The 14,952-nt window shown below is 37.9% G+C and overlaps 1 protein-coding gene across 1 annotated transcript; it reads right to left on the minus strand.

The window, feature by feature from the left end:
* Positions 1-10,079: 10,079 nt before the first annotated feature.
* Positions 10,080-12,254, minus strand: LOC136245171 (zinc finger MYM-type protein 1-like). Its single transcript, XM_066036674.1, has one exon. The coding sequence runs from the start codon at positions 12,252-12,254 to the stop codon at positions 10,080-10,082; it is 2,175 nt and encodes a 724-aa protein (XP_065892746.1).
* Between the last annotated feature and the right edge of the window lie 2,698 nt (positions 12,255-14,952).

Raw genomic sequence — 14,952 nt, forward strand, 5'->3', positions numbered from 1 at the left:
TTGCTTTAGCATAATTTTCACATCTAACCAAGTGAGTTTCAATCTCTTTTATCTTCTTTCCTCTCTTCTCTTTTAGGGTTAGGGTTTTGGTTGTCATCTATCCTAGTACCTACCTTCGCTTTCACATCATTTAAACATTCTATTGACATTGATCTATTCATTTGGTTCATTTCATTCTGTTCTTCTTGTGTCTGTTCTTTTGAAGGTTGTTCTTCTGTGGGCTGCTCACATCTTTTTTCACCATAGCCTTTTTGAGGGCCGCACACTTTTTTTACAGCTTGGCTGTTTTGGATTAGATTTCATTTCTTTTTGTATTTGTATACAGGGATTTGCGAAGTTCTTGCAAACCCGTAATTTAAAACATACGCACATGTGCATTACTTTGCAGTTGAATCATTGGCGCGAACTAACAGTAAAGGCGGCCAACTGCTTGTGCGTGTGCCAGTGAAAGCATCAGTGATGAATCAGTATGCTAATAACCAACAACGTGTATCTTCGGCACCATTAGTAACGGTACAAGTGTTACACTCATCTTCGAGCTCATCTTCATCATCCGGTTCCCAGGCCAGTGTTATTCCCATGGCCGCTACTCCACTCGGGGTTCCAATTACTAATAACCATGACTCAGTACGAGGCTCTGTAGCCGTTGACAAGGTAAGACTGTTCAGGTAAAGTAACTCATGTAATCACTAATGAATCTCTTTTTCAGGTTCCTTATACTTATAGTTAGGATAATAAATCCCAACAAAAAGAGTGATTTCATATTGCATAAGCTTCACCGACACCACTCTCGATTTTCGACGGTCTCTGTCATTCGAGTGAGCATGATAGATGAATTCGATGATCAGGTACCAGATTCTGTGAAGTTCAATGTTGGCTACATTGATGGTAGACACCAGATGTCACTGTTTAACGTAGATGACTTGAGCATGATGTATTCCAAATACAAACTAGGTGGTGAAATAATTCTATGGTGTGAGAGTAGGTGCATAGAAGACAACCGTGGCAGTCGAAAGAGAGGCTTAGAAGCAGCAGGTCAACAGAAACAAGAAAGAGAAGATCAGGTACATAATGTATTTGCGGATCTCAAGTCTAAACATAACGAAAAGTACACTGTGCCACAACTGAGACTATGGTCAAGAATGGTGTGTTCAGGCATACACGATGACATGGACAAACCACCAGATGTTCCTGCTTTTGGAGCCAATGTTAAAAAGCCACGTAAAGAGTCACTTGCAGATGCTATTACAGGAGCAGCAGCTACTCTTGTGAAAACATTTGGAGCACCTGATGCGAGTTCCAGTGAAGTGCATCGTGAGCCTACTCCTACTGTGATGGGTGTATCTCTGGGTAAAACTGTTCAGCTACGGATAAAAAACCTAAAGCAGCTACAATATCTTCAAAGTTTATTTGAAGATGGAATACTCAATGAAAGTGAGTATTCAGAACAAAAGACTTGTAGTTTGTCATCGTTAAAGAAGCTATAAGCATTTGATCTGCGTATATAGAAAACATTTCAACTACATAAATAATTTTTGGTGTTATCATGTACATGTACAACTACTACTTATCTATAATTATACAGTCCACTTTCAGAAATCCAGTTTTGACAATCTTGTGGTGTGATAGTTGCAAAAGCTGCTAACAAAGCAGTCTCCACATCCATGCTTGTTTGCTCATCTACTTTCATCAAAGTTTTCACTTTAGAAAATGCCAATTCTATTGGCATAAAGTCAGGAGAATATGGTGGAATGAAGTGCACAATTGTACCAACTTCTTCAATCATCTTGATTATACTACTTTGATGATGAATGGAACAGTTATCCATTATTACCACACTGTGTGGATTTTTTCCATCATAAGGCAATAAAGCAAGGTAAAAGGTGTTTTTCAACAAAGCTATAAAAGACATCACCATTGGTTACACCTCGCACAACCTTCACATTAATAAACCATTCACAGACATAAAAGCTATGCCAGATAGGTGATCTCCTCTGATCAAAAGCTGATGACTCACAATTGGCTTTTTTCTCAAGCTGTAGCCATAGTGCTGTAATGTATTTCTTCGATCAGTTCCAGTCTCATCAAGAAAAATCAGCATTTCAGGGCTGTAAATGGACACCTCTGATATATACTGTTGCCTCAAAAAATCATCCCTTTGTGTAGCAGTGATCCTCAGCTTCTGTCTTGTAAATCCACTCTTTTGCAAGAATCTACATATGTTTGAAATGTGAATGTTCACTGACAATGAATTTAATAGTTCCTCCTGTATTTCTTGTAATTTTATTTTATTTATTTCATTGCTTTACAGATACACAGCAAAATTACAAGGATGGTAGGTACAATAATAAGACAGTATGATTGGAAAGGTGATCTGAAGGACAAATGACAATCAATGCCAGATGCCTATAAAACTAACTACTTATACTTAACTTAATTACCAAAAGCCTATGAAACTAGTTATTACAATAAATGATAGTTACAAGGGTTGGGGAGCTTAGCACAATTACAACAAGGACATGCGAAATGGAAAGTACATTTATTATTTGAATTAAAATTACTTAAAAAATGTTCCCATAAATAGTACTTTAACTGTTCCTTAATTGTGTTGAAGGAGAGGGTAAGGTCAATTACTGGCAGAGAATTCCATAATCTGGGAAGTCTATAAAAATAAGAATTAGCACATATTGAATTACTTAAAATCTTGTGATGTAGTTTGATATTTGATGATCTGGTATTAGAATTATTGAAGGTTACATAATTGGAGATGTTAAAACTAGGAGTAGGATACTTTAATGATCTGATGAAAAATAGAATGTCTAATAAGGGTAATAGTTTGAGATCAATAAGTCTTTCCTTGTAATCCAAAGTAAAATCGTTTAAAATAAATTTGGTGGCACGTCGCTGAATTCTTTCCAACATCGAAATATCCTTAATGAGATTGGGCCGCCACAAAGGAAAGCAATACAATAAAGTTGATCTGACTAAGGTTAAATAAAGAGTTCTTTTGGGTTGGATTGATATAGTATTTTTGAATGTTCGCCGTATCAGACCAATTGATTAATAAGCCTTAGCTGTAATGGCTTCGTAATGGGATTGCCAAGTTAAATTTGTTGTAAATATGATGCCAAGATCTTTGTGTTGAGGTACTTTAGATAGTTCAAAATTATCAAGATTGTAAACAGTGATAGCTGAAGTTGATGATGGTAAACACTGTAGGACAACACATTTGTTAACTTTGAAAGAAAGAAGGTTCTCTGTACTCCACTTATATAATAGGTTCAAGTCATGTTGGAGATGAGTGGAGTCCATATGAGTTCTTATAGGTAGATAACACTTGAGGTCATCGGCAAACTTGAATATAGTTGAATGTACTACGACTTGAGATAAGTCATTTATATAGATTAAAAATAGTAACGGTTCTAGTATACTGCCCTGTGGAACACCAGACTTAACAGGTAGGACATTGGAAAGGCAGCCATTAACAGACACACATTGGTAACGAGAAGTCAAATATGAACGAAACCAAGACCATAAATTGCCGGTGATCCCATTAAACCATAGCTTTGATAACAATTTATTGTGTGGGACACTGTCAAAAGCTTTAGAAAAGTCTAAATAAATACAGTCCTTTTGTGCTTTAGAGGAGCAAAGATCATTAAAATACAGCAGTAATTGTTGTAACGTGGACTTGTTTCTACAAAATCCAAACTGACGATGTGATATTAAGTCTGAATAAACTTCCATTATTTTATTATAAACTATCCGTTCGAGGACCTTTGAGATATTACTTAATAGTGAAATTGGTCGATAATTATTAACACTGGATTTGTCACCAGCTTTGAACACTGGTATAATTGTGTGGTGCTTCCACTGTGAAGGCACCTCACCGTTTCTTAGAGACAAGGAAAAAAGGAAATGTAATGGTTGAGCCAGAGAAGCAGCACAATTCTTTAATACAGAAGGGCCAATATTATCTGCACCAGACACTTTGTTCATCTGGAGGGCATTTAGCACTTCAAATACTTCATTCGGATTGATTGATATATCGGTTATTAAGCTATTTAGCTCAGGCAACATGGGTAGGTCAGAAGTACTATCTGTAAGCACGGAGAAAAAGTAGTTGTTGAACATATCTGCTTTTTCTTTGTCAGTCTCTACTGAGATGGAGTTGTATTTCAGGACTGTAGGCAATGATCTCGATTTAGACAGACTCTTGATATAGTGAAATATTTTAGGGTCTTTATACTTGGCAAAATTGTCTAATAAACTTTGCTCGTAATTAGATTTAACAGTTTGTAACTCCGATTGTAAGTTATCTTCTGCACAGATCAAGCGATTAAGGGCAGGTATAGAAAAGCAACGTCTTAACTTTCGTCGTAGTGTTCGGAGACACTTAATTTGGTGTCTTATATGGGCGTTAAACCATTTAGGATATTGAGAGGATCTCAACCTAACTTTTGGAATAAATTGATCCATCCCTGTAATAATTAGTTGCTTGATGAAGGTCCATGCTTCGTTGACATCAGTACAGTTATAATAACTAGTAAGGTCACAGCTTAGGAGAAATTGACAAAAGCCATCATAGTCTGCCTTTGAAAAATCATATACATAATTCGATGGTTGCCGATCGGAATGAGTAAAGTTAAATGACATTTTTAAGGTTATTAAATAATGATCAGATATTGTGTTATCCGTATAAACAGAGAATGAATTGATGGCATCATTACAGTTGGTAAATACAAGGTCAAGTACGTTGCCATGGATATGTGTGGGGCAGTCAATTATCTGCAACAAATTGGACTGGAATACTAAATCACACAGTTGGGATGAAAAACTAGTTGACGCAGTTAAAGTGGCCCAGTTTACATCTGGGACATTAAAATCACCCATTATGACAAGTGGCTTTTATTAGGTTTTGTCTATGACTAGTAGTAGTATTTGGAGGGTTATATAGTAAGCAAATTCGAATTGGATTGTTTAGGCCAACATGTACAAGGATTAGTTCTAAGTTCACAGGACAGTCTGCAAGTTGGCTGGGAACAGAATTCCTGATAGCTAGTAGTACTCCTCCACCTCTAGTGTTTCTGTCTGAACGGTATATTGTAAAGTCAGCAGGAAGAATTTCATTGTCTGCTATCGTAGAATTCAACCACATTTCAGTTATTCCTATAATATTGTAGTGAGAAGTGTAGACAAAGTTTTGAAATGTTGTCAACTTATTTGCAAGGCTTCTATAATTATGCAAACACAAATATAGATCTTTTTTTGGTCAATTAGAATTATCCGCAGAATCACTGTCCATGGACATAGTCGGTGGACTAGCATTGTCTGTAGAATCACTGTCCACAGACATAGTCGGTGGGTTAGCATTGTCCATTGAATCACTGTCCACAGACATAGTCGGTGGACTAGCATTTGCAAGGTGGAAGACTGAATTGGAGACATACCCATGTTTCTTACCCTTAACGTAAATAGAACCCGACCTGATTTTGACATCAGCTTTGTTGACTCCAGACTGCAATAGTGACCACCTTTCTTTAAGTAATAACGCTTCCTTTTGCTTTTCATCTGGGGTCATGTCAGGTTTGATGGAAACTGACTTGTCCTGGTTGGCACCCAGGTTTGAAAGGACTGAAATCACATCAACAGCTCGATTAAATTTTAATAAAAGTGGACGAGAACGGTACTGCTCTTTGTTGTATTTGCCCAATCTTAGGCAGTCTCTGACTGAGTTGGGATTGATGTCATTGTTAATCTTTGATAAAAAAGAAACAGACTTGTCTATGTCATGTTTCATTCTGTCTGGCCGACTGGTTCCATTAGGGCACTCACTAACTCCATATACGACCAAGTTAAATTTATGGTCAGTTGGTTGCACTGTTGTGGTAGCAGTGTTTTGGAGGTTGGCTAGCAGGATTTGTGGACATGCGTACAGGTAATTGTACAGCAGAATGTACATTAACAGGTTTCACCGGTATAAGGGAATTGATTTTGTCAGTGAGCTCGGCGATAACTTGTTTGAGATTAGTTATTTCTGAGTTTTGCTTAGACAAAGTGCAATGAACACAAAAATAAGGTAAGTCTGACTCACCAGCTTGCTTGAATTGATGTTTGGTTAGGCTTGCACATTGCCGGTGAATGAACTTCTGACAGTCGCCATCACAGAAAATAGATTCTTGCCCAGGTTCGAAAGCTCGTTCACAGATAGGACAGGACGAGTTGAGATTTTTAGTTCTTTTCGATGTAACAGTGCCATCCGAGGTATCATCTTGAGAGGTCACGGGGATAGGTCTCTTTTTACCTCTCCCCATTCTCGTATTGTGGTCAACCAGAACTCTCGTGCCTTGGAATAATCGTCTAGGTATTGATTTTAAATCACAATAGCGTACAAAATGGAGGAAATAGAGTAGGAAAAATCCGCAAAAAATCACGCAGCGAATCCCACAATCACGTGGTTATTGATTCCTGGCCTTCCCATTGCAAGATGCAATGTAAGTAACTGAGTGGGATCTGTTAGCTTTCTAGAAGCTCTATCTGTTGGATATTGAAGTTTGCTTACAGTTCCAGTGCTGAGAAATCGTTGTAAAATCCTACGAACAGTAGATTGATCAATGTTTAAATTCTGTGCGATTACTGCATCACCATATCCCAGTGCTTTTTTCTGCCAAATGATTCGCCATCGTAAGTCTTCACTATATGCATGCGATCGTTTACTTTCACAAGACGCCATTCTCGATTCGCGTACAAAGACCAGTGTTTGCGCCCATAATTCAACTGTAAAGTAATGCGCATTTGCGTACGTTTTAAATTACGGATTTGCAAGAACTTCGTGGATCCCTAATATACAGTTACCATCGTACTGTATGATAATACATATATTGATTACAGAAATCTCTATGGTGGTTTCTTTGTAACTGAACACTCTACAAGGTGACTTCTTCTAGATGCTCTCTCTACTGGGTGAATTGTTTGTAGCTGAACGATCTACAAGGTAACTTCTTCTAACTGATCTTTCTACAGGGCAATTTGTTTGTGGCTGAATTTTCTACAGGGTGATTTCTTTGCAGCTGAACTCTGTACATGGTGGTTTCTTTGTAGCTGAACTCTCTATAAGGTAATTTCTTCTAGCTGATCTCTCTACAGGGAGATTTGTTTGTAGCTGAACTATCTACAAGGTAACTTCTTCTAGCTGATCTCTCTACAGGGTGATTTGTTTGTAGCTGAATTCTGTACAGGTGAATTGTTTGCAGCTGAGCTCTTTACAAAATGGTTTCTTTGTAGCTGAACTCTCTACAAGGTAACTTCTTCTAACTCATCTTTCTACAGGGTGATTTGTTTGTAGCTGAACTATGTACAAGGTAATTTCTTCTAGCTGATCTCTCTACAGGGTGATATGTTTGTAGCTGAATTCTGCACAGGTGATTTGTTTGCAGCTGAACTCTTTACAGAATGGTTTCTTTGTAGCTGAATTCTCTACAAGGTAACTTTTCTAGCTGATGTCTCTACAAGGTCACTAATTTGTAGCTGAACTCTCTACATGGTGGTTTCTTTGTAACTGAACTTTCTACAAGGTGACTTCTTCTAGCTGATCAATCTACAGGGTGATTTGTTTGGAGCTCAACTCTCTACAAGGTAACTTCTTCTAACTGATCTCTCTACAGGGAGATTTGTTTGTAGCTGAACTCTCTATAAGGTAACTTTTCTAGCTGATGTCTCTACAAGGTCACTAGTTTGTAGCTGAACTCTCTACATGGTAGTTTCTTTGTAGCTGAACTCTCTACAAAGTAACTTCTTCTAGCTGATCTCTCTACAGGGTGATTTGTTTGTAGCTGAACTATCTACAAGATAACTTCTTCTAGCTGATCTCTCTACAAGGTGATTTGTTTGTAGCTGAATTCTGTATAGGTGATTTGTTTGCAGCTGAGCTCTTTTCAGAATGGTTTCTTTGTAGCTGAACTCTCTACAAGGTAACTTCTTCTAGCTGATGTCTCTACAGGGTCACTAGTTTGTAGCTCAATTCTCTACATGGTGGTTTCTTTGTAACTGAACTCTCTACAAGGTAACTTCTTCTAGCTGATCTTTCTACAGGGTGATTTGTTTGTAGCTCAATTCTGTACAGGTGATTTGTTTGCAGCTGAGCTCTTTAAAGAATGGTTTCTTTATAGCTGAACTCTCTACAAGGTAACTTCTTCTAGCTGATGTCTCTACTAGGTCACTAGTTTGTAGCTGAGCTCTCTACATGGTAATTTCTTTGTAACTGAACTCTCTACAAGGTGACTTCTTCTAGCTGATCTTTCTACAGGGTGATTTGTTTGAAGCTGATCTCTCTACAAGGAAACTTCTTCTAGCTGATCTCTCTACAGGGAGATTTGTTTGTAGCTGAACTCTCTACAGGTGATTTTTTTGCAGCTGAACTCTCTACATGATGGTTTCTTTGTAACTGAACTCTCTACAAGGTAACTTCTAGCTGATTTCTCTACAGGGAGATTTGTTTGTAGCTGAACTCTCTACATGATCTTTATACAGGGTGACTTGTGTGTAGCTGATCTCTATACAGGTTCCTTGTTTCTAGCTGATCTCTTGAATTCACTTCAGAGTGACTGCTCTATTAGGATGACTGCTCTATTAGAGTATCTCGATCTCGCACTTGCTGCACCAAGTTGGATTTCGTGTTATAACTCCGTGGCTTTAAGTCTGATTCTTCTACACCATTTTAGAAATGGTATGTTGGCAATGCTTTGAAGTTCCATTAAAATAGCAGTCTCTATATCACGAAGAGACTCCAACATGAGTCTCTTATTCATTAAGAGACTCATGGCTAACCACACGCTAGTTAATTAGTTATCACTATGCACACAAGAATTTATTATTAACCAGAAACTGTTTTTACCAAACTGTAATAAACACAACAAGGGTACAAAGTCAAAAGGATCTAGTCACTGTTCTTCAAGTCAAACAGTTATGCTAGAACCTACTCACTGTTCTTCAAGTGAGTAAAGGTGAAGTTGACTGTGCAGTTCACTGCATTGCTAAAGTCTATTTTTGGAAGAGATTCTAGCAATAGACGGACGTCACCGTTTGATTGCACACTGTAACAAAAGGCTGTAGCTTGCAATTACTCGAGCGTCGTAGTTCTTCCCCAAACTTAATCCCAAGCGGTTCTGGTAGGCATGGCAAGTAGCAGTTTTTTATTAGATAATCTCGATTGCATAATTGTTACACTATTGGTTTTTTCGTTGTATCTTCCTGGTTTTTAGCTCGATTTCTTTCAAACCACAAAAGGTTTGAGGATCAATAGTTAACCTATTCACCTACCGATTTTCAGCTTCTTCCCTTACGCGGTTTACCCTGCAGGCGTGACAACATATTGGTGTTATTTTTCGTGAATAATCGCTCATAACTCTTTTCCTGTTTATCATATTCTAGCCAAAGTTGGTACAGAGATGCGCCTTTATACCCCCTTCAGTGTGGCAAATTTCAAGGCAATTGGATATTGTGTTCGCGTTTTATAGCAGTTTTTGTAAGTGTGCGAAAAGAGGAAGAAAAATAAGAAGAAAAAAAAACTAAGAAACTAAGCCAATTTTTGAAGTCGCATTTCTCGGGAACGCTTGAAGCGATTTTGCTCAAATTTGGAATGTGGAGTGCTGAAGGTGGAGGGAGTGTCCACAGCAAAAATCATCTTGTTTCATCAAAGCAGCACAGAGCTACGGGGGTGCAAAAATTGCATTTTCTTTCTTCCTGTCAATATACTTACGGGTGTTGCGTGCCGGCTTCTTGGGCCGCACGACACACTACTGTGTGTCTTGATATATATATTATGTAATATCATTATCTTGTAGGCACTAACATCCACCAGATATCAGGGGTTAATCTAGGGGGGGGCGGAGGGGGGCACTCGCCCCCCCTGGGTTAGCTATTGCCCCCCCTAGGATTATACCTAAACCTTGATACATAATCATGTCATTGGTTACGTAGCAAAACTTTAGGTATAATCCTAGGGGAAATGTATCTACATGTACCATGTATGTGTTATATAAACCCAAACTGTCGAACAAATTCATAACATAATAAAATGCTTAAATAGAAATCCTACGTGGTTTCTTATTCCAAATGTCTAAAATTTCTTCTAAATGGCTATCGTTAAGTTTTTCAGGTGATTCAATGGCTATTTTCATCAGCTGTGATAGACTGACTTCATTCAATGAATTACGAAGTCGTGTTTTGATGAGCTTCATCTGGGAGAAGCTCCGTTCGACAGAGGCAGTAGAGACCGGAATTGTCACACAAACAGTAGCTAATTTATGCAAATTAGGAAACATTGTAATTAACATGTCATCGGTGATTAGATATTGAAGTTGTAAAGCAATGTCATCCTTTGGTTTCTCTGCTAATAGCCTACGAAATGTGATCCATTCAGTATGCACCTCTTCATTTATTAATGGGGATTTCATGGTATTTTCATCGTTTATAGTCAAAGCAGGTTTTTCTGTTCCATAGTGATGAAGTAGGATTTCAATTGATTTTTTTCCATAAGTAGAGAATTCAGAAGAATTCGAGCTTGGAACTTTCTTAGGATCAAATATAGCCAATGCTGAGAGGATATCGCAAGAAGAAAAGCGATTCGAAATGTTTTGTTTTAAAAGGGCTACGAATGGTGTGCCAACTTTCTCCTGGAATGCTTGAATTTTTTCTATACTGATAGTTTCTCCTGTTGCTTGTTTAATGTCATCTTCAGAGTCTAAAAGTTCCAAAACCCAATTTGCTGCAGGAGTAATGGCATCATCCAATGACTGCAGAACTGACTCAACTAAAGAGTAGATAGCTGATAAATCAAGCTGCTTTGTTTTCATTGTTTTGCTGAGTTTTGCCACATTTGGTAAGATGTAATCAAGCAGATAGATAGCAGCAATGCTAGTGAATTTAGATAAGGCCTTGTGCAGTCCTAATGCTTCTGGTTCATGGAAATTTTCATAGTTGCTATCCAGGGTAACAACCAGTGCAGTGTAGCTTGCCTTCACTGCCTTCACACATCGTTCATGAGCAAGCCAACGGGTGTCAGATGGCTTGATGACCTTTAGCTCAGGTAGTTCAAGCACATTCTGAATCGCTTTCAATGATTCTGCTCGTTTCGGTGAGTAATGAAAGTACTTCCATAGTGTTGTCAGTGTAATATATACATGCTTTATTCCAGGTGTGCTATTGGCAGCTTGCACACAAGCTAATTGGAGCATATGGCAGTGGTAGTGGACAAATAAAGCATGTGGCGAATGTTTCTTTAATCTTGCCTGAACACCAGTTTTCTTGCCAGAAAATGTACTAGCACCATCAAAGCCCATTCCAACAATATTGCTGACTTGCAGGTTCTTTTCTTTCAAACACTTCACAATTGCCAAATATATGCTTTCAGCGTCTGCTTTTTTTAAAGGGATGATTTCTAGAAAACATTCAACTGGCACACCGTTTTCTTCCCAACGGCAAAATACTGACAGCTCCTCAATAGTAGTAACGTCAGTGCACTCATCAGCCATAACACTAAAAAAAGGTACACTTTGAAGCCTCTTTAATGTAGATTCTTCAACCCATTTAGCAAGCGCTTCTATAAAATCAGCCACTGCTCTGTGAGACGTGTAGACTGCAATTTTTGCGGCATTATCCAAAAACACTTGAAGTTCTCTAGAACCACAAGAAACAACTAGATCAACCAACTCAGAAAAGTTAGTGGTATGAGCAATGTGATGACGGGTGAGAAAGTGTGTGCACCTTATTAGTGCTTTCATAGCATTTCTATTTTTCTCTCTGTCAACCATTCCTATCCTCTGCATTTGGTGAGCAATTGAGCCTTCATTTGATGTAATAAGGAGTGCTTGAGTGGCTGTAGTATGAAGGGTACTTTTTTCATGAGCCCTCATCTTTTCAGTTGCCTTTTTCCAGTTTGTAAATGGCTTTAAAACCCAAACTCCTCCTGTATGTTGTGTGTTCCTTTGTGCTGTTACTTGTTTACAAACCTTGCAAAAAGCACCATCAATGTCCTCATCATAAACTAACCTGTAAAAATCTTTCTCCCAATTCTTTGAATACTTCCTTTTGCTTTTCAAGGGTCTAGACTTGTCTCTACAAGTTTTCTTATTGGGTGGCCCAGATTCATTAAGCTCTGAATCTGAAGAATCACTGGCAGGTTCTACATCTTTAGAGGAACTATAACTTGCAGTATAAGCTGTTTTTGTCTGTAAAAACTTGAGAATACCACTCATCACTGGCACTAAAGTTCACACTAAACAATTCAGTTTGATTCACACTAAAAAGAAAACTATGGCTGTGGGTATGCTCTTTATGTATAGGAAATGCTGACTCAAATAAAATTAATATTGTTGACAAACCACACACAGACTACAAACAGCTTCCTTGCAAGGTTCAGCTGTCTAGACATCCTGCAGTGCTAGTATTCTTCAAAGCCACATGATAAAATTTAAAAACTAAACTGTTGTCCCTTGACAGTCACACTAATTAAGAACACTTGTAATTGTGTTACCAGAATTTTGTTAATTAATATTAGTATTTACTGTAGAATATTACTGTATGTGTCATGTGTAGTATATGTGTCAGTCAATGCAAAGTTACCAACTAGCTTGCCTTCACCTACAGTATTCTCTATAAGTTTAGTTAGAAGTGAAAATTGATGATCTTTCCCTAAGTTGTATTATCAAATGGTCATATTCAGTGGCATCACGGTAAAAATTCACCAAAATCATGTATATTCACACCTAATTTTTCAAAATTTTCTTGGAGGGCCTGTGGGCATGCCCCCAGACTCCCAAGAAACCTTATACTTCGCAATTCGGAGTGTGACTTATAGTAGCAGGGGTGTCGGAACTGGTCCGGTTGGTCCGGTTTTGGCCGGACCACATTTTAGTAACAAAAGATCGATATACTCTAATAGAGCATTCAACGTGACACTCTAATAGAACAGTCAGTGTAATACTTCAATAAAGCAGTCAATAATAGGTTTCAATTAATGCTAATCATTAATAATTTCAGTCAGAATTGCTTCCAAATTCAATTTCAAATGGCTTAAATTTCAAAATTTTTCTGGGGGGGGCATGCCCCCAGACCCCCCTAGAGGGCTCATGCTTCGCATTTCGCTGAGTGTGCTTCGCACACTGCCCACTGAACAAGTCATCATGACTCTCTCACAATCTGAGCCGGACCAGTAACAGATTGCTTCCGACGCCCCTGTGATCCTCATATTCCTATTAAACTACTAAAACCAAATGCCCCTCCTACATTCCAAAACAACTTACTTTGCCCCCCCTAGCTTAATATCCTGGATTGAGCCCTGGATATGCGTATTGTGGAACTAAAGTTTACAATCATTGTAATAGGTAATTGCAGTTAGAGTGGAACCTTTCAGAGACAGTATAAGAACCCATTATCCTTAGCATCAAGGTTTCAACCATTTCATTGTTATTATTTTTTAGTAACCATTGCTAGCTACATCAGCAAAGCAATGAGCCATATATTGTGTCTCAAATTGAGGTACCACAGTATCTGTAGTTTTGGAATTGACACTCATGCATACACTTACATTATATATGCATGTGTTTTTTTTAAATTTCATGTATTGTGTTGAATTGCTGGTAAAAATTATGTATTGTGGGGATTAATTATATTAAGCACACCCAATACAATTTCTGCTACGAACGATTGTACATAATAACTATTATACGCACTTCAAAAGCTAACAGGTAGCTGAAGGTGGAACATATATAGAAGATAAGCCTTTAAGAAAACAAGAGCTCCTTATCTATGGATAGATCATCTAGTAAGTCTAAATCTGTATTTCGTATTGATAGCTAAATAGTGTGTACGGGTAATCAAAATGTGATTGATGATCAGCGGATGGACCCCTAATCTTAATTGGTATAGCATGGTCTCTATTATGGCTTTATACTTTACAGCTTATCGAAATTGACGGAGATTAGGTTAATTACCCTATGTTTTTGTTAATTAAACCATTCTGGTATTAACAATACCAATCGCTTGTATCAACCTGCATATGGTGACTCTGACTGCATGGCTTAGCTACATGTTATGCACCTATATGGGAAACCGTCGATCTACGCACTTGAATAGATGGTGAGATACGTGATTTTAAACATTTCGATTCACCACTTGTGGTGGGTGGGCAATTGATATATGAATAGAAAATGGCCGAGTAGGTCATATGGAGCCTCCAGCCTTAAATTGGGCTCTCAAGACCACTTGTTTCACTGAACTGAAAGAAAATGTCTTTGTTTCTAGCTTTGTGTTTCAGCTGGTCAGTGGCATTTCAAGGTGCCAGAGCATTCCCAGTGGCTGGCACAAATCTCTAGAAACTTACTTGAAAAGCAGCCCGAGCAGCTCAGTGGCATGGCTATAGTGTAAATGTAGAGTACGTGTATTGGTTTGGCTACCTATTCAAGGTGAAAAGTGAACTTCACTGGTGTGTGTGTGTGTGTGTGTTGATGATTTTCATGAATTTGCATGGTCACATATATATATGTGTGTGACCCGATTTTGGAAAATCAGCCTTAATGTCACATTTTTTACATAGACATCTGCAGGCTATGTAGTTTGGTTATAACTAACTTATTATATTGCTACTATATTACGTTTCATTTGGAACAATAAGTAACTATATTACAGCAGTAAAGAGTAATATTTATAGGAACTTGCCCAACGCAGCGTATTGGTACTATATACATTTGTACATATAATATATGCAGCCTATATAAGTATATGTGTGCAATATTCTTAGAAACACATTATGTATGTGGATTGATTTGGAATCCTGAAAGATAACTTGATGGAAGATTAGATTCACTGGCACCAGAAGAAGTGTGGAAAATGGAAAAGTTACTAAGACAAGGTGTGCTTTTATTTTCCTTTGTTGCTGTACAAAGCTGGTAGAAT

This window comes from Dysidea avara, chromosome 15, assembly GCF_963678975.1.
Source record: "Dysidea avara chromosome 15, odDysAvar1.4, whole genome shotgun sequence".
In the NCBI taxonomy this organism is placed as follows: Eukaryota; Metazoa; Porifera; class Demospongiae; order Dictyoceratida; family Dysideidae; genus Dysidea; species Dysidea avara.